Below are 24,243 nucleotides of genomic sequence, written 5' to 3'. Positions count from 1 at the left end.
CATTCGGTCCATCAAGTCTACTCCGTCATTCAATCATGATCTATCCCTCTCTCCAAACCCCATTCTCCCCAGAACCTCTGACACCCGTACTAATCACTATCATTAATCTATTATCTCTGCCATAAAATATCCACTGACTTGGCCTCCACCGCCTTCTGTGGCAAAGAATTACACAGATTCACCATCCTCTGACTAAATAAATTTCTCATTTCCTTCCTAAAAGAACGTCCTTTAATTTAGGCTGTGACCTCTAGTCCGAGACTCTCCCACTGGTGGAAACATCCACTCTATCCAATCTTTGCATGTAAAGGGTCAAATTGAAAACCTGTGTTTTTGTTTTCGGTTGTTTTAAAGAATGGGGAAGATTTGTCTTTTCCCCCCTTCTGCTCAGATAGACTAACTAGAGAGAGGGAGAAAGAGGGCGATTTGATCAGGCATTGAGGTGTGAGTGTGAGGTGAGCGGCGCGCCGGCAGCGTCGGAGGCCCCCGCCCACCCGCCTAGTGTTGACGGCGATGAGTTCGCGAGCGGCCGATGGCGATGGAGGCGGCGGGAGCAGCAGGAGGAGACGGAGAAGGTCCCGCTCCCGCTCCCGCTCCCGCTCCCGGGACAGGGACAGGGAGCGGCGCCGGGAGAAGGAGCGGCGGGGCGACAGCCGGGGCCGGAGGGAGAGGAGCGGTGGCCGGAGCCCAGAGTCCGGCCGGCATCGGCGTGGGGCCAGGCCCGGGCCCAGCTCCCGGCGCCGCTCCCCCGACCGTAGAGGCCGATCCTCCCGCTCCCCGAGTCGCTCCCCGGCTCGTCCGGACCGCTCCACCCGCTCCCCCGGCCGCAGAGGCCGATCCTCCCACTCCCCGAGTCGCTCCCCTGGCCGCTCCGGTCACTCCCCGGCTCGTCCGGACCGCTCCACCCGCTCCCCCGGCCGTAGAGGCCGATCCTCCCCTCCCGCTCCCCGAGTCGCTACCCCGGCCGCAGAGGCCGATCCTCCCGCTCCCCGAGTCGCTCCCCCGGCCGCTCCTCTCCTTCCCCTGGCCGGTCCGGTCGCTCCCCGGGTCGGCCCGGCTGCTCATATCGTTCCCCAGACCGCCCTGGCCGCCCCACTCGCTCCCCGGGCCGCTCCCCCGACCGTAGCGGCCGCTCTTCTCCCTCCCCGGGTAGACCCAGCCGCTCCAATCGCTCCCCCGGCGCCTCCTCTCCCTCCCCGGGTAGACCCGGCCACTCCACTCGCTCCCCCGGCCGCTCCGGTCACTCCCCCGGCCGTTCTGTCCGCTCCCCGGGTCGCTCCTCCCGGTCCCCAGGGCGCACCCCCGGCCACTCTTCTCGTTCCCCGGGTCTCTCCGGTCAAACCCCGGGTCTCTCTCGTCTCGACCGCTCCCCGGGTCGTTCCGACCGCTCCCGTTCCTCCTCCACTTCCTCCTCCTCATCCTCTGGCAGCTCGGATAGCGCCAGTCGCCTGCTGACCCTCCAGGAGAAGCTAAAGGATAAGGCGGAGAAAAAGAAACAACGGGAGATGGCCAAGGTGATGGAGACCCCCGAGGAAAAGCGTGCCCGCCGCCTGGCCAGGAAGGAGGCCAAAGAGAGGAAGAAGAGGGAGAAGATGGGCTGGAGCGAGGAGTACATGGGCTACACCAACGCTGACAATCCCTTTGGAGACAACAACCTGCTGGGCACCTTCATTTGGCAAAAGGTTATGGTCAAGTATCTACATTTAACCTTTATAAAACTGGTGGACAATGAAGAAGTAGAACCCAATATGCTGCAGGAACTCAACGGGTCAGGCAGCATCTCTGAAGGGAATGGACAGGCGATGTTTCTGGTCAGGACCCTTCGGACAGTGATGAAGGCTGAGGTTACAATGAGATATTTATCACCTGGGAAAGTGTGCAAGCGTATGGCAGATGTAGTTGAACAGGGACAATGCCAAGTGAAGACAAGGAACCAGCAGATGCCGGTTTACAAAAAAAGACACAAAGTCTGAAGAAGGGTCTCGATCCGAAACGTCAAGCATTCCTTCTCTACAGAGATGCTGCCTGTCACGCTGAATTACTCCAGCATTTTGTGTCTATCTTCGATTTAAGCCAGCATCTGCAGTTCTTTACTACACAAAAGGCACAAAGTGCTGGAGTAATTAAGCGACTCTGACAGCATCTCTGGAGAGTATGGAAAGGTGATGTTTCAGGTCGGGACCCTGCTGCCTGCTCGCTGAATTACAAATCCACAGGGCAAATATTTTACTCAGAGGCAGATACGACAGTCACGTTTAAAAGGCTTTTATGTGGGTATGCTGGGAACAGAGTGGAATGGATCATGTGCAGGCAGATGAGATTTGTTTAATTTGGCATTATGTTTGGCAGACTATGTGGGCCAATGGGCCTGTTCCTGTCTTGTACGCTTCAATGCTCTATTGCACTGTCTTGGTACACAATTGAAGTGCATCTACGTCCCAAACAAGAAAACACAACATTTCAGGTTTATGTTTTGCAGTGGCAACCGTTCCTATAAACAGCACACACGGGATTTCTGTATGCAAGTCTGCATGAGTGTTTTTCAGAAATTGCTGTCAGTTTCATGGTATAACAGTCACATCGAATTGACAATTTGTGCATTTAGCACAACTGAAAAATTTGAACATAATTAGCTCAAAATTGTCATCCGACTAAGATTTTTCTGTGTATTATGAATATATGGTGTATTCCTGTGACATTTTTAGTAACAGTGTTTGTTTGTTTCTTTACATTATAGGCTCTGGAAAAAAAAGGCATTAGTCATCTTACTGAAAAAGATCTAAAGGACAGAAACAAGAGAATTCAAGAGGACAACCGTTTGGAGCTGCAAAAAGTATGTGCTAATATCTTAGTTTTCTACAAATCTTCTATTATATTGTCCATGCAGTTCTGAACGTGGCTGCAGGTCTGATTGACACATTCTCATATCCTCTTTCCAAAGTGCCTCAGTCAGTTGGAATTCACAAGGAGAAGCAGAAATAGGGGAATTTGGCTAAATGGAACGTACTGCCAGAGGAGGTAGTTGAGGCAGGTACTATAACAATATGTAAAATGCATTTGGACAGGTACATGGATAGTAATGTTTTAGAAGGATATGAGCTAAACGCAGGCAGGTGGGACTAGTGTAGATGGGGCATCTTGGTTGGTATGGGGAAGTTGGACCGAAGGGCCTATTTCCATGCAGCATTACTTTATGGCTCGGTTGAATCGCTATTTGCAGTGCTTCTTCATTTAGTTCAGTTTAGTTTAGAGAAACAGCGCGCAAACAGGCCCTTTAGCCCACCGGGTACACGCCGACCAGTGTGCCCCGCACATTAACACTATCCAACACCCACAAGGATCAATTTTTTTTTACATTTACCAAGCCAATTAAACTACAAACCTGTACATCTTTGGAGTGTGAAACAGAAAATCTTGGAGAAACCCCACGCAGATCACGGGGAGAATGTACAAACTCCATACAGACCACATCAGTAGTCGGGATTGAACCCGGGTCTCCGGCGTTGCATTAGCTGTAAGGCAGCAACTCTACCGCTGCGCCACTGTGACCGCCCAGATTTGCAGCAGATTGACATGTTTTTTATCTAATACTGTCAAATAGTAGCTGCAAGTATAATTCTATATTTTAATACTTATTAATATTATTAGTGTAACATTTTATTAATTCAGGAGCAACTATTTGAAAAGTTGAGCAATTTATAGTGGTTGACAGGCCACTAAGCATCATTAGTGCAATGTAGATAAACTTTTTCCTCCAGAATTATAGGGTTAAGATTCATCAGAGAGCCTCTGAAATCTGATAAATAGCCATAAACTCAATGCTGCATATATTTGGTTCTTTAAATAGCTGAAAGACTTGGTAAATTTACGACTTAAGCCTCAGTTTTTGATAAAAGCTTTTCAGAAAATTAAAAACTGATCACTTTAAATTAAACATGCTTGCTAATTAATTTTAGGGCTGTCCGTTCATTCTTATTATGCTCTAAAAACTTATGTAATGGAATCTATCTAATGTAAGCTTTTCTCAAAACACTTTGACCCTCCACTGAGTTTTATGAGGCCAGTGAGCGAGGCAGTAGAGAAAGTGCACGCAATAATATGGCCAGGCATTGCATCTGGCCATCCTCTCTGTCGCTGTCACTTCCTCAGTGAATACACGGAGCACTAGTTTGATTTGTTGCTGGCCTGAGGTGAGGCTGACAGTAATAATCCCCTCAACAAATTCTCACTTAGTGGACATGGACTGAGGCAGCAACAAGTGTGATTGAATTGAAAGATTCTGCGTGGAAACGGGCTCTTTGGCCTTTCGGGTCCACGCCAACCTCCCATTCACATTAGTTCTACATTATCCCACTTGAACACCCACTTTCCAGACACCAGGGGCAATTTTACAGAAGCCAATTAACCTACAAACCCGCAGGTCTTTAGGAATATGGGAACGCTTGGAGGAATCCCACGAATCTGCATACGTCACAAAGATGGCACACGAGGTCAGGATCGAAACCTGGTCTCTGGCGCTGTGAGGTTGCAGCTTTACCAGCGGTGCCTCTGTGCTGCCTGGTTTGGAAGATATAATGAGGCAATTTCAATCAGAAGAATTTGAGCTGTAAACATTAGATTTGTGTGTTGGTCTATCAATGGTATATGTGGATCATATTGTTGCAATTCTAGTGTGGAAAAGATATTCAGTGACAATGGCTTGAATTAGCAGCCAAGACCTAAAGTTTATTTTGTGTTCAAATACATTGCATTTATATTTGTCGTGATTGTCATAACCGTTTCAAACATAAATGCCTCGGCTCTTGCAGTTATCTCATTTAAACTTCTCGGAAAAAGTGTTTTGTGGCTCTTATGAAAACAAATCGATCACAAAACAAATGCTCACTTTACAAAATTGAAAAATAAAACTGAGAAATAATTTTCATTGCCTTTGCCTAAGTCGATTATGAGAATGGTTTTACAAAACTTTGTCCTTTTATTACAATTAAAACCACAAATAACTTTTTTAATTGTTTGTTCACATTCCTTTATTGTTTGTTCACATTCCTTTAATGTGATCCTAATAATGGCAACAACTGAGACTTATTAGAGCCAGGTAAATTGTGGGTGCTTTTCTCAATTATGTTAATAATCTGCACAATTTTGTAAATAATCTGCACTAAATAAATATAGGTGGTAAAGTTATCAGGATGCTGACATAGTTAGATTTGAAGTAGATATTTGTGGCAGATCTTGTTGCCAAATACAAGTCAATAGAAGTGGAGAAACCATGTTTGTTGACCAGCTTTCTGATTTTGGATGCAAGGTCAATACCAAAATTAGTTTTCTGATTAATGTGTTTTAGCAGTGAACATTTTTCTGAATGTAATCTCTTTCACAAAATGTTCGTTAATATGAATTATTTTTATCAACACAATTAAACATTCTGATAATCTGACATCAGCCTTGCACAAGTAGTTCCAATGAAAGAAAGTGGAGGTGTAATGGGCCTGTCACACTCAATAACCATCAGGCTCTTGAGCACTGCATAACTGTAACTACAGCTATGAACTATATCCTATTTTTCGTTGCACAGAGATTTTTTTCCAGGGTATTGGGGTTATTATTTTTTTTTCACTTTATTATATATTATCTATATGTACTGTGTTTACAGGCCCATCTGTTGCTGCATGTAAGAATTTCATTGTTTCATTGTCAGCAGATATGGCAGTTAAACACGCTTGACTCTTGACTGTAGGTGAAACAACTGCGCCTGGAACGGGAGCGGGAGAAAGGCCTGCGGGAACAAGAGCTAGAGATGTTACAGCGGGAGAAGGAAGCAGAACACTTCAAGACCTGGGCAGAACAAGAAGATTATTTCCATTTACAGCAAGCCAAGTTGAGGTAAATTGAAATAAAGTCGTCCAAATTCTCTTGGTTTAAACACACCAGTAACTGTAACAATGGATACTGTTCAGCAACCCTGTATATTTGGAGGAGAGGGACGAGCTGTAATTTCCACTCTAGAACTAGCAGGAGTTCAGTGGGGTGTTTTTGATTGCTTGGATTTATTTTGACAATTTTGAGTATGGAGAAATCTTAACATTGATAATTTTGTTTTTCCATGGTGGCATGGTTGACATGCTGTGACAATTAGCCTTGAGTGAATGGAGTGGTGAAAATTAATTGCTGTACCTTATTAGTTTGATTAATAATCTGATGTTATCTGATTACTGCTGGAAGGTACGCACATATAGAGAAGATAAAGCAACCTATGATTTTTTTTTTAAATTTTGCCTATTTCAGAGGTTGTGGTTAAACTGGAATGCAATTTTACTACGGATTTATTCCATAAAAATGCAAATATTACTTTGGTTTGAATATGAAGAGTTTGTGGATGCTCTATGGGATGTGAAAATGGAAGTTTGCAAATTTGTTGCTCTATTGGCTCCGTAACAGTCGGTAATACATAGATCATAGAGGAGTCCAGCACGAGAACTGACCCTTTGGCCCCAGTGTTTGTGCCAAACATGGTGGTAAGTTAATCTCTGCCAGTACATGATCCAAACCCCTCCATACCTTGCATATTCATGTGCCCATCTAAAAGCCTCTTTAATGCCAATATTGCATCTGCCTCTACAACCACCCCTGGAAGCACATACCAGGCACCCACGACCCACTGTGTAAATAAACTTGTCCCGCACATCTTTAAACTTTGCCTATTACCTCAAAGTTATACCCTCTAGTCTATGATGTTTCCACCCTGAAAAAGTTTTGACTGCCTACCCTATCTATGCATCTCAATTTTAGATACTTCTATCAGGTCTCCCCTTAAGCTTTGGCATTCTAGAGAAAACTATCTTAACTTATTTCAACTACAATCCTGAACAGTTCTTCCCGTTGAACTTTGAATGAGAAAATCTCTCAGCAGGTACTATCACAATGTTTAAGAAACATTTAGATAGGTACATTGATAGGGTAGGTTTAGAGGGATATGGGCCAAACGCGGGCAGGTGGGACAAGTGCAGATTGGGCATGTTGGACAGCGTGGGCACGTTGGGTCGAAGCGCTTGTTTTCATGCTGTGTGACTCTAAGTGGAAGTACATGTGTTGTGTTGACATTTAAAATGAAAGTGGCTTTCAATTCATTCCTTTCATCGTAGATCAAAGATCCGTATTCTGGGAGGCCGCGCCAAGCCGATAGACCTTCTTGCTAAATATATCAGTGCGGAGGACGATGATTTAGCTGTAGAAATGCATGAACCGTATACTTTTCTCAATGGACTGACTGCTTCAGACTTGGAAGACCTCCTTGAGGATATCAGAGTAAGTCACTCATATAATGTGCTGTATTTTATCTTCTCAGTAATGCTTTAAGGTCATTTCATAAGAGGTTCAAGCTCGGGGTTCTCCCTTTCCTCAGTTGTATCAAATTATTGAAGGATCACTGCCATCTTTAATTTAGAGATACAGCATGGAAGCATACCAGGGACAATTTACAGATACTGATTAATCTACCTACGCGGATGTCTCAGTGATGTGGGAGGAAACCCATGCAATCACGGGGAAAATGTGCACACTCCACACAGCCATGGGGTGGCGTCGTAATGGCTGCCTCCAGGGCTGCCAATATTGGGAGTGAGAAATTGCGAAAGACCAGGCCCGAGGGAACATAGCGACCGGGGGGGGGGGGAAGGGGAAGGGGGAGGGGAAGGAGGGAGGAGGGTGTCCCTCTCCCATTGGTACAGAACATTTGCATTTTTCAGCTTGAAATTGTGCAATATGGTGCATACTGAAGGGCGTCTTTTAACTTAGACTTGAATGCAATATATATGCTTTAAATTTGATTGGAGCATTTTTGAAAGGGGAGAGGCTGTGCAATCATTGATCACTGGCCTTGGGGGTACCCGGTGAGGGAGTGAAGCAACCGAGTGGGGAGAGGGTGTGGAAGAAGGGTGTCCCCCCTCCCAGGGTAGGAACCTTTTGAAATTTTATGTATTAAAATCATGTTTTAGTGCACTGTAGAAGTATGATTTCAATGTTTTTTGTATGAAGTATTTTTAAGAGGTAACTTTTTAAGGGGTAACTTTATCCACACAAAGGGTGATGGGTGTATGGAACAAGCTGCCAGAGGAGGTAGTTGAGGCAGGGACCATCCCAACATTTAAGAAAAACTTAGACTGATACATGGACAGGTTTGGAGGTATGGACCAAAAGCAGGTGGCGTAGCTGGGACATGTTGGTGAGTGTGGGCAAGTTGCAGCGAAGGGCCTGTTTTCACACTGTATCACTCTATGACTACATTATACCTCCACCATGCATAAATGCTTCAAAATCAAGTGATCGAGTTTTATTGCCATATGCTCAAGCATAGAAACACAGAAAATAGGTGCAGGAATAGGCCATCGGCCCTTCGAGCCAGCACTGCCATTCAATATGATCAAGGCTATTCATCTAAAATCAGTACCTCTTTCCTGTTTTTTCCCCATATCCCTTGATGTCGTTACCCCAAGAACTAAATGTAACTCTCTTGAAAACATCCAGTGAATTGGCCTGCACTGCCTTCTGTGGCAGATAATTCCACAGATTCACAACTCTCTGCATGAAGAAAGTTTGTTTTCATCTCATTCCTAACTGCCCCCCCCCTTTATTCTTAAACTGTGACCCATGGTTCTGAACGCCCCCAAAATCGGGAACATTTTCCTGCAGTTACAGTAAGTGAAAATCTAGCAGGCAAGCAGGATGCTTTCACCAACCACCCCCATTTGAAGTCTACTATCTTCCACCGTATCTACCCAGTGCTTGGTACTTACTTCCAGCAGCCACTGGTTGTCCTCCAGGATGCACCTGATCCATGCCGGTCACCTGGGCGAATTCGGCACAGAGACTCTCACGGCAGCGGCGCAATGCTTCGACGCCTCCGACGGCCCGGGACTCTTGCACTGAGGCTGCTCCATGGCCGGAGCTGCAGTGAGCGACTCGCCAGCCCGGCAAACACGCTAGCCCCGCTCCCCGTCCGCATTTGTCCCCGCCGCTGCTTCTGCTTCCAACACCCATGGCCCATGCAGTTGATATTAGTTTTTAAATTTTCGTTGATCACAGAATTTCTCACAACAGAGCGACGCAAACTCACCAGTCCCAGCTCCCTGCATCTATTCCCGCCGCTGGTTCTGCTTCCATCCCTCCCGCAGCCCCGGCTCTCCAACACCCGCGGACCCGTTTATCCGAGTTTTTTAATTTTCGTTGATCACAAAGTTTCTCACCACTGAGTGTGAGAAATGTCTGGAGCGTGAGGGCGTGAGTCTCACGCTCAAAACGTGAGAGTTGGCAGCCCTGTGCCTCACCAACAGTCTGTCTCGTCCTTTTCCTTTTTGGTGTTTTTTAGTATGTGTTAAATGAATATGTTAGTGTTCTTTAGCTTGTTTTATGTGTGGGGGGGAGGTGAGGAAAACTTTTAAAAATCTCTCACCGCAACGGAGATGCGATTTTTTCCCCCATATCGTATCTCCGTCTGCACTGCGGCCTAACATCGTGGAGTTGTCAACTGGAGTCGAGCTGGAGATTGACTTCGGGAGCTCCAACCGCGGGAGCCGGCGGACAACTTGGTGGAGCGCGCTGTCCCTGTTCGACTTCGGAAGCCCCAACCAGTAGACCCTGCGGACTTTAACATCGTGGAGCTCGCGGTCCCTGGTTAGGGTTCGACTTTGGAAGTTCCAAGTCACAGGAGCTTCGACCGCCCCGATCGCGGGAGCTTCGATGGCCGGCTGCGGGTGCTTCGATTGCCCCGACTGCAGGAGAATAAACCTTTGAACCAGAATTGGAAATCAGGATTGAACCTGTGTTTCTGGCGTTGTGAAGCAGGTCTACCAGCTGTGCCATTATGCTGCCCTTCTTGGGTATAGATGAGTTGAGTAAAAGGTATTGACCTTGCCAATAGCATACTTATCCTCTGAATTAAATTTGGAAATAGGATGAAAAAAATACATTGGGAATTCTTAATTTTATATTTTAACACATCTGTGTGAGTAAAAAGAACATGAAGATAATTATACAACTGGTTCTCACTATATCAATTGTAATTTTCCATTGGATATTATTTTATGATGAGCTTAGAGTTTGCTGCTGTCACATCGAAACATAGAGAAACATAGAAAATAGGTGCAGGAGGAGGCCATTCGGCCCTTCAAGCCAGCACCGTAATTTATTGTGATCATGGCTGATCGTCCGCAATCAATAACCCTTGCCTGCCTTCTCCCCTTAGTTTTACATTTTATTTTAGTTTAAAAAATTTCAAATTGTGCCTTGGTATTAAGTAAAAAATGTTAAGAAAAATGCAGAAAAATTTCTAATTATTTAATTTGAATTAACCTTATTCAAGTTAATAAGTGGATTATAATAGTCTCAGATTTTCCGTTCCACCAACAGTGTGGAAATTAGTAGATGGCTTTAATTATTTTTGTTTCAACCTAAGTATGGGTTCTAACACTGCCAAGAACTCAATGAAAATATTTATTTCCCCTTAACCAACTAGCAGTGTAAATCTTTAACAAGAATGGCTTATGTTTCTTGTAAATTTTAATTATAGCCTCAGTATGCATTTAATACTTGGACATCTAAAAAGAAAATGGTGGTGCAATTCTGGGTTACAGCCACCAGAAGTCTCTGTTGCACTAACTGTTTGAATTTCCTCAGAACTCATGTAAACCATTTTGAGCACATGACAAATTTACGGATGGGCGCAGATTTGTAGAAACCCAAATCTCAGAAGAAATGCAAAGAGTTGTAAAGTATAGGGAATTTCAGAATGGAGAGAGGGAGTTAAAAAAAGTTTGCAAGTATAACGCTGCAAATGCAGATATGTTCCAAGTGGCATTTTGCCTCCTTGGTGCCAGGATTTCATGTGTGTAAGCTATTCCATGAGTGGAACAGGCTGAATTTGTGGTTTGTAAGCAGGACATAGAACAGCAACGTGATGCCAAGTTAAATTGCCTGCTCATGATCCATATCTCTCCATTTCCTGCATATTCATGTACCTGTCTAAAAGCCTCTTAAACGCCACTAACGTATCTGCCTCCATCACCACCCATGGCAGTGTGTTTCAGGTACCCACCAAGCTATCCACAGTGCACAGATAAAGGGTACATTTAGTGCAAAGATAGAATATTGATGGCATCCTGAAGATGGAAACAACTTGATGGACAACTTTTATGTACTGAAGATAGAGTTTGTCTCAAAGAGCATCTTGCAATAGTGCACATTAGCATTGAATTCCCTAAGGACAAATTGTAAAGTTGAATTTTCTCTCGGTGGCTCTTGATTATTTACTGGATTGCTGAGTCATTCACGTCAGGAAGATCCCTAGACCCACCCATTCTCTGAGATCAGAAGGAGAGGAAGATTGTGGTTTGGCTGATCCCGCTTGAAGTTACTGAAAGTTTTTACGGGCAGATTCCAGTTCAATTGGCATGTGTACTGGCTGGCTTCCCTTTCAAACACCTCATCACAGTTCGCATGTTAATAGTAAATATCTCGGTGAAAAATGTAAAACCACCACTAATACTAAACCAGGACTTCAGACAAAGTCAGCAAATGTGATGGAAATAAGTTTGTAATCAAATGTTTACTAATGCAACTAATTTAAATGATGTCCGTATCCCGTTGTTATTTTGTAACCATGGAAATACTAACTGGAACATTATTGTGTATGAAATGTTTGAGCAACTTTACCTTAGCATCTCAAAAGGGGAAAAAACAAAGTAATTAGAACATTATGATCTAGAAATGCAAACTGGCATTTATGTGTGGTCTGGATTGCGCAGCTGGTATAGTTGCCTTCTCACAACGCCAGGTATGATCCTGACCACGGTGCTGCCTGCATGGAGTTTTGCACGTTCTCCCTGAGACCGTGTGGGTTTCCTCCGGGTTCTCTGGTTTTCTCACACATCCCAGAGGTGTGGGTTTGTAGGTTTATTGCCCTCTGTAAATTGCCCCTAATGTGCAGGGAGTGGATGTGAAATTGGGATAATATAGAACTAGTGTGAACGGGTGATCGATAGTTGGCGTGGACTCGATGGGCCAAAGGGCCTGTTCCCATGATGTATCTCTAAACTAATTTGCAAATTTCTATGTCTGACTGGCCTCTTTGCTTCAGGTCTACATGGAGCTGGAGCAGGGGAAGAATGCTGACTTTTGGAGAGATATGACTACTATTACAGAGGACGAAATAAGTAACCTAAAAAAGCTGGAAGCCTCAGGAAAAGGACCAGGTAATGGAAATGTAGAAGGAAGATAATTGTGTTGAGAACACATCTGCGTTGGGTAAAACTAACAGAGGCTCACAAAGCACGACTTTAAGACTGGGTAAACACTTACAAAGAAGCAATGTAAATTCAATCATTACCAATAATTCAACGTAATATTGCTCATGAAGATAATAGGATTTGAAATACCACTTAAGGCCATTCACTAATGACTTCTGTACTTGAGAAAATGGAACAGAGGAGAGTACAGCGGCAGGCCCTTTGGCCCACAATATCTGTACCAAATGTGATCTCTATTTAAACCATTCTTTTCTGACTTCATGTTCTCCATATTCATCCATCGTCTGTACATTCATGCATATATTTAAAGGCCTCTTAAACCCCACTATAATATCTGTTTGGACAACTACCGCTGGCAGCGTGTTCCAGGCACCCACTAGTCTCTGTATAAAAATTAAAAAAACTTGTCCTGCCCATCTCCCTTAAACTTTCTCCCTCTGACCTTATAGCCATGCCCTCTAGTATTTGACATTTCCACCCTGGGGGAAAAGGTTCTGACCATCTACCCTATCTGTGCCTCGTAATTTTATAAAATCCTATCACGTCTTCCTATCAGCCTGCAACATTGCAGAGACAACAATTCAATTCTGTCCAAACTCTTTGAGGCTAATACCCTCTAATCCTGCTAAACCTCTTCTGCACTTCCTGACCAAAACCCCAACTCTGATTCAGCTCTAACCTCAAGCTGTGTAGCCTTTCCAACTCGTTTTCGTAATCACTCACAGAAGTTTGACTCCATCTATACAGACAGATCCCTTGATTATAGTAGAGCCATACTGAGTAAGCATTTAGAGTCATACAGCATGGAAACTGGTCCCTCTGCCCATCTTGTCCATGCCCCATTTACACTAGTCCCATCTGCCTGCATTTGACCCATATCCCCATAAACCTTTCCTATCCATGTATCAGTCCAAATGTCTTTTAAATGTTATTGTACCTACTGCAACCAGTAGAGTTTTATCTTGGACTTAAAGGACCTGTTGTTTTGTTGAAAGTCTATATTATTTTAACTTAATCACACTTTCCTTTTTAAAAATAAACTTTTCAGGGGAGAGACGTGAAGGAATCAACACTTCAGTGTGCACTGATGTTCAGTCGGTGTTTAAAGGGAAAACGTACAACCAGCTTCAAGCACTGTATCAAAACATAGAGGCGAAAATCAAAACTGGTGGTTCAAATCTGGACATTGGCTACTGGGAATCTCTACTGCAGCAACTCAAGGCATACATGGCTAGAGCCAGGTAATACTCGGTGTATGAACCTAGAACATAGAACAGTACAGCACAAGAACAGACCCTTCGGTCCACAATGTTGGTGCCAAACATGATGCCAAGACTAACTCTTATCTATCTGCACTTAATCCTTATGCCTTCCTTCCCTTCCGATCCAAAAGTCTCTTCAATGCCACTGTCGTATCTGCTTCCACCACCAACCATCACCACACACTGTGTTAAAAAACAACTTTTATCTCTGAAACTGGTGCCCTACAATGCTGAGAACAACATTCTGCTCTCTGTATTTTCCCCTTTGCTCTACCCTTTGTACTTGAGTTTGATTTGATCGTATCGATATATTGTATTATCCGATTTGAATGGACAGCGGGCAAAACAAAAACTTCACTGTACCTCGGTACGAGTGACAATAATAAACCTTGACATTTGTTGCTGTCTGCATGAGTTGACCTGTGTTTGTGTTCTTTCCCTCAGGTTACGTGAAAGACACCAGGATGTGTTGAGGCAGAAACTTTACAAGCTGAAGCAGGAGCAGGGAGTGGAAAGCGAGCCCTTGTTTCCCATTCTAAAGAGCGAACCACAGTCTCCCAAGGACAAGTATGTGCTTTTACAATTTTAGATTCTGTCCTACATATGCCTTCCTTCCCTTCCGATCCAAAAGTCCCTTCACTGCCATTTGAAATTGTGCACTAAGCTAATTTATTATTAAATTAAAAGCATTCTTTAATAAATTCACATCGTAGCCAATCCACAGGTGAGTGAGTTAATACCTGATGCACATGGATCTATTTTCTTGATACTCATTGTAGTCAACTCTGCCTGCGACTGCCCATGTAAGTGATGAGGCTTTATTTTGGTGGCATAATGCTTGAATATTATTCTGAATAAAAGAACTGGGAATCAATAAGATTTATTACAATTTATATTGTTTAGTTCAGAAATACAACATTGAAACAGGGCAACCTAGTCCACGCCGATCATTTTTGATCACCCGTTCAAATTAGATATATCTTATCCCACTTTTGCATCCACTCCCTACACAGTAGGATCAATTTACCACAGATAGTTAACCTTCAGTGCTGCCTTCTTTGGGATGTGGGAGGAAACCCTTGCTGTCACAGGCAGAATATGCAAACTCCACACAAAGTAGCATCGTGGTGCAGAGCCTCATAGTTCTGGGGCCCTGGGTTCAATCCTGACCTCTTGTGCTGTCAGTGTGATAGTATGCTCACCTTGTAACCTGGTAGGTTTGTCACCCAGTGCTGAGGTTTCCTCCCATATCGCAAAGGTGTACTGGCTGGAAAGTTAAATGGCTGATGGGAATTGCCCCTCGGTGGTAGGTGGTAGAATCACATGCAGTTATTGGGCAAGAACGTTTAGTTTAAGAGAACTGGTTTTGGGACATAATTAAGGGGATTTCTCTGAGAGCTGGCATCGATGAGTCACATAGTCTCCTTCAAAGTTATAGGAATTATGAAATAAAAGTTAACTGTACCCTTGGACTCAGCAATGTTCTACTATTTCTGGCAACTTCAGCGGCATGTAAGTGTAAAAGCTTATTTTCTCAGTGCAAGACTTAATAATGGAATCGGTCTTGCAGTATATTTATTCCTAGTTTATCGCACGATATTGGTCATACGTTGTCCTCTTACTTTTCTTCTTTCTCCCCTTTGCATTCTTCTTTACTTTTGCTCTTCACTCATTCTCCTCTACCATTGCCTATAATCCTCCAGATGTGCCCTACCTTTGGCCTCTGGTTGTCTTTTAGGTGGGTGAGGCTGGAATTCCCCTGTTAATTATAGAATATACATTTTCTTTATTGCTGTGAAATTTGGGTTCTTTGAACTGCCAAAATGTGTAATGTCGTCTTTGGGTCAACTTTGAATTGGTTAGATTTTTATATTTAATAATTGGCATCGAGACCCAGCTACTATTGTGGTAAGAATGTCTTCCACACTGCAATGTAAACCTGTGTACCAACGGCTTTGACATGCAACTTCAACTGAGACATAATAACTACAACAGAATTAAATGAGTTTCGACTTATTTGGGTAAGTTGTAAATAAAATGTTCTTGTGAACTAAACAAGCCATTAATATTATTTTTATTGCTGCTTTGAATTTATGGCACCTATTCTCACTAATCATTTTTTTTAAACTGAGCTGACTTTATGTGCATCACGCAGGTCAAAAGCTGAAGACAAGGAAGTAACAGGCTCTTCAGAAGCAACCGAGCAAGTGGAGAACGTGGAGGGTGAGGGTGAAGCGGTGCTTACTGAGGAGGATCTAATTCAACAGAGTTTGGATGATTACGATGCTGGCAAATACAGTCCAAAGTTACTCGGTATGCATGAGCTGCCTATGGACACTCACATGGTGGATGCTGACGAGGACATGCAAAAACTAATGATGGCAAGGCAGCAGTTGCAAGTGACGGGTAAGAGAAATGTCGCTGACAAACTATCTTCCAACTTCTGAACATTTTATTATTTTCTAAACTATTGCCTCCCCTCTCAGCCACATTTATTTTCACTCACCATGAACATTGAAACTTAATTTTTATGTTAGTTAATCTATCAATAAAACTCCCAAAGTGCCTCTCCTTTTTGTCAACCGTTGTTGAGTGGAAACTGGTTGAACCCTTTGAGGAGAAAGATTTAATAGAAACCCGAGGGGCATCTTTTTCACTTGGTCTGTGGAACAACTTGCCAAAGTAGACGGTTGAGGTAGGTATAATGAATGGATTTAAACAATGCTTGTACAGCTACAAGGATAGGATGGGTTTAGAGGGATATGGGCCAAATGCAGTCAAATGGGACTATGTTAGATGGAGCATCTTGGTCGGCATGGACGAGTGGGGGCGAAGGACCTGTTTCCATGCTTTGACACTATAACTTTGTCCTTCCTATTTTCTTTGCCTGTGCTCTCATATAGGTACCCTGCCATTCTCCACATTTTATACCATCTTCTGTCATCTACACTGACTACTGCATAGCCCCTTTAGTAGAAATATCATTTGGCTAACTTTTTGTTGACCCACTCTGTTGCAATAGTTTATTTCTATTAAGCAGATTCTTCTACAAGTCGATCGCACCTCCCAAATTGTTGATGAAAAGCAAGAGAATAATGTGTTGCGTGCAGGACAGAAATCTTGCCCAGTCAGTCCAAGTTCCACTTGATCCTCCTGCCTTTTCTCATCCAAAATGACCAGTATAACTCTTTATATCCTTCTTCCCTCAGATGTTTATCTCCACTTAATTGCATCTATTTTATTCACCTAAACTTTCTATGTTAACAGGTTCCACAAACCATAATATCATTGTAGGATCTTCTTCCAAACTGCAAACTGGAATCTTGCATAGAACCTTAAGTGCTGAGGTAAATCAGGGGTTGGGCAGCATCTCTAGAGGACATGAATAGGTGACATTTCCAGTCGGTACCCTTAAGGCCGATAGACAAAGTTTTGGGTCAGTACCCTTGTACAGATCTTCTTTAAATCTGAAGAATTGATACCAACCTGAAAGGTCGCCCATTCATGTCCTCCAGAGATGCTGCCTGACTTGCTGAGTTACTTCAGCACTGTGTCCAAAATTCCCTATTTAATTTCCTGTTGAATATCTTGCCTTGGCGGCTATAAATGTCCACAGTATCAACATTTTTACATAATCTTAAATACCGTCTTGCAAATAGCGGTGCTCAAAATGTAGTGCCTAAGATTTCTAACAGTAAAAATAATCAAATAAAGATCTAGGATGTACAAGTTATTCTTTTCTAATGTGCCAGATGGCATGACTAGATTATATACCTAGAATCTTAACTTGGGATCTAGATAATTTTGCCAATTATTAAGATCTGTGGTTCAAATCATGGAAGTGTTCATGTAATTAAATAATGAACTATTTTCCGTGTCTGTCGTAGGTGATGCCAGTGAGAGTGCGGAAGATGCCTTTGTGCGCAAAGCCAGGGAAGGAATGGGCACCGATGAAGCTCAGTTCAGCGTGGAGATGCCCTTGACGGGCAAAGTGTACCTGTGGGCTGACAAGTACCGACCCAGGAAGCCGCGGTTCTTCAATCGAGTCCACACTGGCTTTGAGTGGAACAAGTACAACCAAACCCATTACGACTTTGACAACCCTCCTCCGAAGATTGTCCAGGGTTACAAGTTCAACATCTTTTACCCTGACCTCATTGACAAAAGGTCAACCCCCCAATATTTCCTTGAGCCGTGTCTGGACAACAAAGACTTTGCCATTCTTCGATTCCATGCTGGCCCCCCATATGAAGATATTGCTTTTAAAATTGTTAACCGCGAGTGGGAATACTCTCACCGACACGGTTTCAGATGTCAGTTTGCCAATGGAATATTTCAACTTTGGTTCCATTTTAAACGGTATCGCTACCGAAGATAGAAAAGCCCGGAGGTAAAACTACATGACTTCATTTGCCAGCTATTAAAATATGCTACAATAGAGTTTGAAAAAGATGTGCTCATGCAGGACTGGAAAGGATTTTTTCCAATGATCTAAGATTAAAATTACCTTCCCCACACTGTCATTATTTTCTTAGTATAATATCTATGATCATTGCAACAATTTTATTGAAAGCTTACAATTCTGTGCAGCTGCGACAACAGAACTTTGTAAAATATTGTCTGCTTAGTGTTACATTATTAGTTTCACTTATACTCTTATTGTGATGCCTTGTACATCTTAATTATTCCCTCCGATTTACCTTGTTAAAATGTTCAAGAAGGAACTGCAGGATATACCTTGTTAATTCAATGCGAATATCGTTGCAATGAACCCATAATTCATTTTACTCTGTGGATCGTGCTTTGGGAATCTGTTGTTCAACTTTCCATACTATCCCGTGTTTAAGAAGGAACTGCAAATGCTGGAAAATCGAAGGTACACAAAAATACTGGAGAAACTCAACGGGTGCAGCATCATCTATGGAGCGAAGGAATAGATTCGCTCCATAGATGCTGCTGCACCCGCTGAGTTTCTCCAGCATTTTTGTGTACCTTCAATACTATCCCTATCTTTAGCCTTTGTGATGCTGCTGCTGCAGTGCGGCCATTTCTCCAGCGCTCTCAAAAATCCCTTCACGTAAACAGAAGTACATTTTTTTTTAATGTATGAGATATAATGGGATTGCTATCATCCATCTAAGCGATCATCAAAGGCTTCAGTCTAATAGAAAACATAAGACATCAGAATAATAAAAGTGCAGGTTCAATAATGGATTACTCCCAAAGCAGTAGATTAAGTTAGTCAAGTTTGAGTTTCTCTCGAGAGGAAAAATAACTTCAAGAAAATAGATCACTCAGTATTTTTGATTGTCTCACATATTCCTTCAGGTAGTTCAGTTGACAAATACAGCAGGTCGTAAAGTCATTTGTTAAATGTAATTAAAGAAAGACACAGCTGTGAGAAGCAATTAAATTGTAAATAAGATTAATTGGCTTTGGAAGATTAAGAATATAAAATTGAAAACTAAGTCCACTTGGATTTCATTTGGAAAATTTTCTGAAACTTTTAGTTCCTACTAACAAATTCCTGGTGTAAAATAAATTGTTGAATTGCCTTTATCGTATTTCGGTGAAACTAAACCATCCGAACAGGATAACCTGGAACATAAACTAGGTGAAAAGGACCAAGGGTCTTTATTGTTCCTGTGAAGAAAACACGTGCATCATGATTTTTGTAGCATTTTCTTTTTCCTTGGAGCACCAGTACCCAGGATAGAATATAACTCTGTCAAGCAGCTCATTAATGATGAATGTTGAAGAAAATAATTAAAATTCATTTTTTCAGCATTTTACGCAGTTTATAAACTTTATGAGTTTTGAGACGAGTCGTTCAGATTGTCAGAGGGGTCAAGTGGGAGCGATGTCTGATGTTGTAGCCAAGAGAATTTATTTGTCATATCTACCAACAGTGACATTCTTACTTGCAGCAAGCAGCACAACAGGCCTGTAAACGCAATGCTCACGGAAAATATATAATGAACTAAAATTCAGTAACATAATAACACAAAACTCCTTTGTGCAACCAAAGCCAGTCCATGGTAGAGGCTAGTGTTATGTTAAGATGGTTAATTAGCCATAGCTAAGGGATGAGGTTTTGTGGAAAGAGCCCTTGCAATTGATATAACAATTGTTGCAGCAAAACACAAAATCCACTGCATTAAGTGAATGCAGAAAACTGTTTTAGGTCATAGTTTTAATGTAGGGACAGATTATTTTTGCATTCAGTAACTGCATTTAATTTAGATGAGCCAGATACAACAGCTTGCACTTACAACAGGATGCATAGAAGTTCTGGACCATCATAGACGCAGGGAGCTGTAGGTTAAGAAACCTAGCAGCAAAGTGTCACACCTAAAATGTTGGATAGTCGGCAAATATCGTTTGGACCTCAAGGGGTCCAAATGACAAATAAATTGAATTGAATTGAAATATAAGTAATTGCCAAGAAAATTTTCAAGAAGAATTTAATTTAATAATCATTTTACCCCTCTAATCTTAAATCAATTCCCTGGTTGCATCCGAATTATCGCCACATTTTTTGTAAGTCTGCCCACAAGTAATTGTAATAGTGTCAGTGATGTGTTGATCGTAGTCAGTCCACATGTTTTAACTTAATGACCTCATACTAGGATACAAATAACAGCACCACAATCTTTGCTCCATTTTTTGGAATCAATATGTTTGTCCCAAAGACAACTTGGCCTTCGCAGCTTAGAATTAGTAGTGGCAAAGTGGTGCAGATGGTAAATCTGTTGCGTCACAGCATCAGAAACCCACGTTCGATCCTGACCTCGGATACTGTGTGTGGAGTTTCCACGTTCTCCCTGCGACCAGGTGCTCCAGTTTCCACCCGCAAAGACGTGCGGGTTTGTAGGTTAATTGGCCTCTGTAAAAATAACGTGTAGAGTGAATATAAAAGTGGAATAACATAGATCTAGTGTGAACGGGTGATCGATGGTCGGCATGGACTCGGTGGGTCAATGGTCTTAATTCCATGCTGTATCTTTCGATATTTCAGAGTAAAGTTATGAAACAGTTATGATTTGATGCTTTGTAAATCAAATTGGAATACTGACCCAGTGGAACATTCAGTAGGATAGTAATTTTTTTTTTTTTTCCTTTCTTGAGAAGTGGATTTGTGTATATGTAAGATTTTTGACTGAAGTCCAGTGATAAGTGGTGCAGCAAGAACTTGTGACGGGCAGTGCAGGAGAAACCCATAGTGTACGGGTGATCGCTGGTCAGTGCAGACTTGGTGGGCCGAAGGGTCTCTTTCCACGCTGTATCTCTAAACTAAGGCAACCTGTGGTGCAGCTATCAGTCCTTGCGTGCTGTTACAACCCATTTATACTCTTCTTTCAACAGGGTCAGAATTAATTAGTCAATCATTGTTTGCTCTTAATTTAAAAACACAGCAGTCTGCAGAATTTGGCATTGATTAAAAGAACGGAGCATTGTTTATTAGTTCTCAAGAAAGGAAAACAAAAGCATCAGCACAATGACCCTAGTTAATACTAATTAGACGGCGTTTCCTGATTTTCCTGTTGCCTTGCTGAGGTTTGAAGAACCAAAATCATTTTGAAGCCTACTGAATTATTTTGTCTTTGCTATCGGGGATCAGAATAAGTTGATAATTAGTTGATTGATATTTATCTTTACTATCCAGCACCAGAATGAGTTTCTATTACAAAATGATACAAGGAACATCAAATATTTTAGGGTCTGATACTCCTTTGTTTCATTATGACTTCTTTTTATTCACCACATCTGGTCGTTCTTCCAAATTATTCAACATGCCTGCAATCAGAAGAGGTTGGACAAACAAGGATTATTTTCTCCGGAATGTCAGAGGTTTAGGGGTAACCTGATAGAAGTATCTAGAAAGGCATGGATTGGTTATGTCGTCTTTTGTCCAGGGTGCAAAGGTCAAATTCTAGAGGTCATAGGGTTAAGGTGAGGGGAGAAAGTTTAAAGGTGGTTTATGAGGCAAGAGGGGTAGGGCCCAGGAGCGACCTGCCAGGAGAGGTTGTTGAAACAGACAAAACAACATTTTAAGGGGTATTTATACAGACAAATGAAATAAAGGAACATGACAAGAGCTTAACAGGTGGACGAGGAACAAATTCGAGGATCTACTAGAAAAAGTGCAACATTCCTCCGAACGTTTAAAAATGGTGGAACATTCAGGAAGCCAGTGAGAATCTCAAGAAGTTGCGTCAGTAGCACAAATAATCCAGTATAAACTGCACAGGACATGCACCACCGCCCAAACGATCCCCCTGCTCACTCCATCAAACACATTCAGCCTGCCTGTGGCGATCTGTGGGCGATTTTTTGGCCTCGACTACCTGCTTGAGTCTACAGAAGAGAAATTGGAGCCAAGCCATTCTCGATCCTGTGACTGCCCAGAACAAGGTTCTGAAGGTAACACAATATGGTAGTATTGAGTTGAATTCTATTAGAAATTGAAAGCAAAGACTAATGTTGTTTCCAAAAAGCGTTCTTCACACAAATGTGACATGTATAAGACTTGTCGGCAATACTTTCATCTTTGCATTCTTCATTGTCTACGGTTTCATTATCAATTCCTCACAAAGGTATTTTAATTTTGTTTGGCATCTGACCCTGAGTTTGTAACTTCATCTTTCAACGTGATGTTTTGAACCAAGCCTTTTGCATATTTGGTCTTGGTGCCACAGATTAATTTCTGGCCTGGAATTTCTAATAGGCTAAACGTCTGTTAAACCAGCGTCTGCAATCAGACTTTGTTGTGAGATGCCTCCAGCAATTATAATCCATGTCAGAGGCACTGTAACAAATAGAAAAGCTTACACACTTAGTCCCACACAAAGCCTATTGCTTTTTCCTTCACTAGCTCTGCCTGGAGTCAATGGAGTGTTATGGGAGTGGTGGGACAGCATGGATAAGATGTTGAGGGTTGGATGTTTTGGTACAGGATGATGGGTATGGGAACAGTGAGGGTAGAATTAGGTTGTTGTCCACATTGGAGATGGTGAATTTGACACAAAATGCTGGAGTAATTCAGCAGGTCAGGCAGCATCTCTGGGAGGAAAAAGAGGAACAGGTGACGTTTTGGGTCGAGACCCTTCATCAGACTGAGAGTCAGGGAGGGGAAACTGGAGGCGTGGGAAGGTACAGAACAAAGCAGAGCCTGCATTGATAACTCAAGACAAGTGGAGGCCACAATGGTCCAATAGTTGGACACGAGATAGGATCCGGCTTAACTTTAGGATCCTCTCCACATTCTATTGGATGTAAGAAACACCAGAATCTCAGCATTGCTGCTGGAAGTTCAGCATAACTGGAACTTATCTCAACAAAATATTGTGGTGTTCACCTCAGTGTGGTTGAGCCACATGAGAATTTTTGTAATGGAAGTGGTGTGTCAATTTCTTCCCCACCTCTGTTTTCCAGCTACCCTACCGTGAACAAGGGTCCTGACTCAAAACATTTCCTATCCATTCCCTCCACAGATGCTTCCAACATGACCCGTGTTCGATCCTGACTATGGGTGCTGTCTGTATGGAGGTCACGGGGAGAACGTACAAGCTCCGTACAGACAGCACCCATAGTCAGGATCGAACACGGGTCTCTGCAGCTGTAAGGCAGCAACTCTACCGCTGTGCTACTCTGCCACCTTACATATTTGGAAGTTGACCAATAAACCTTGCCAGGTTCATGTTGGAAGCAACACTACTGGTCTATGAGTTATCTGCTCTGTTACCTGCATCACTTTTCCTTTGGTTGGTGAATAGCTGTGATTACTGAATGGTGCCAGGTAAATATGGACCTGTAGGTGCCAGGAACTACAGGCACTGGCAACCTGAGTAAATTACAAAATGCTGGAGTAACTCAGCGGGTAGGGCAGCATTTGTGGAGGGGAATGGATAGGAACATGCCCCAGGGAGAACTGTGACCATGCGGGTTTTCTCCAGGTTCACTGGTTTCCTCCCACATTCCGAAGATGTGCAAGTTTCTAGGTTAATTGGCTTATGTAAATTGTCCCTATTGCGTAGCATGCGAACATGGGATAACAGAACCAATGTACGAGTGATGAATGGTTGGCATGGACTGTATCGCATTAGACTAAATTTATAGGCATCTTGAAATGACTGCTAACTTTGTTGCCTTTCCATCTGTTTTATATCAGCGATTTTCAATGTTGAGAGTGTTTTGCTTTCTTGTCTGAATTGGCCAATAATTATTTGCTGCCCTTGCAGTAAACATGCTGGCACCTCTGTCAGTCTAACAGCCCATTCGCAAGATCATTGTATCCTTTCTAAGTCATACTTGGCCTTGAATTCCCAAGCTCCTTATGTTTGTAGGAAGAATGATCTCAACTTGGATAAATTAAAGATAGACGCAAAAAGCTGGAGTAACTCAGCGAGACCGGCTGGAGAGAAGGAATGGGTGACGTTTCGGGTCGACTAGAGATTTAACATGATTTCTTTTAATGGTTCAGATGAGTTGGAACAGTGCATGGAAAAACAAGCTGCATTCAAGAACATAGCAACTTGTGCTGTGTCAAATGCCATAATGTCACAATCAATGTTTGTTTAAAAACCCTGGTCTCTATTAGACTGGCTAACCTCGTCGGGCCTGGGATTTATTTTTTGATCAGAACAGAATACCGCAAGCCAAGGATGTTGCCAACTCTAACA

At 42.7% G+C, this 24,243-nt stretch overlaps 1 protein-coding gene across 1 annotated transcript; it reads left to right on the top strand.

The window, feature by feature from the left end:
• Nucleotides 1-498: 498 nt before the first annotated feature.
• cactin lies at nucleotides 499-18,082 on the top strand. Its single transcript, XM_055658575.1, has 10 exons — nucleotides 499-874; nucleotides 973-1,682; nucleotides 2,738-2,833; nucleotides 5,738-5,883; nucleotides 7,143-7,305; nucleotides 12,131-12,245; nucleotides 13,348-13,540; nucleotides 14,006-14,128; nucleotides 15,717-15,967; nucleotides 17,449-18,082. Exons 1-10 carry the CDS (start codon nucleotides 514-516, stop codon nucleotides 17,937-17,939), a joined length of 2,649 nt encoding a protein of 882 aa, XP_055514550.1. The 5' UTR covers nucleotides 499-513; the 3' UTR covers nucleotides 17,940-18,082.
• Nucleotides 18,083-24,243: the final 6,161 nt, after the last annotated feature.

This window comes from Leucoraja erinacea, chromosome 29 (genome assembly GCF_028641065.1).
Source record: "Leucoraja erinacea ecotype New England chromosome 29, Leri_hhj_1, whole genome shotgun sequence".
Classification (NCBI taxonomy): domain Eukaryota; kingdom Metazoa; phylum Chordata; class Chondrichthyes; order Rajiformes; family Rajidae; genus Leucoraja; species Leucoraja erinaceus.
This window is presented reverse-complemented; position numbering and strand designations above follow the sequence as displayed.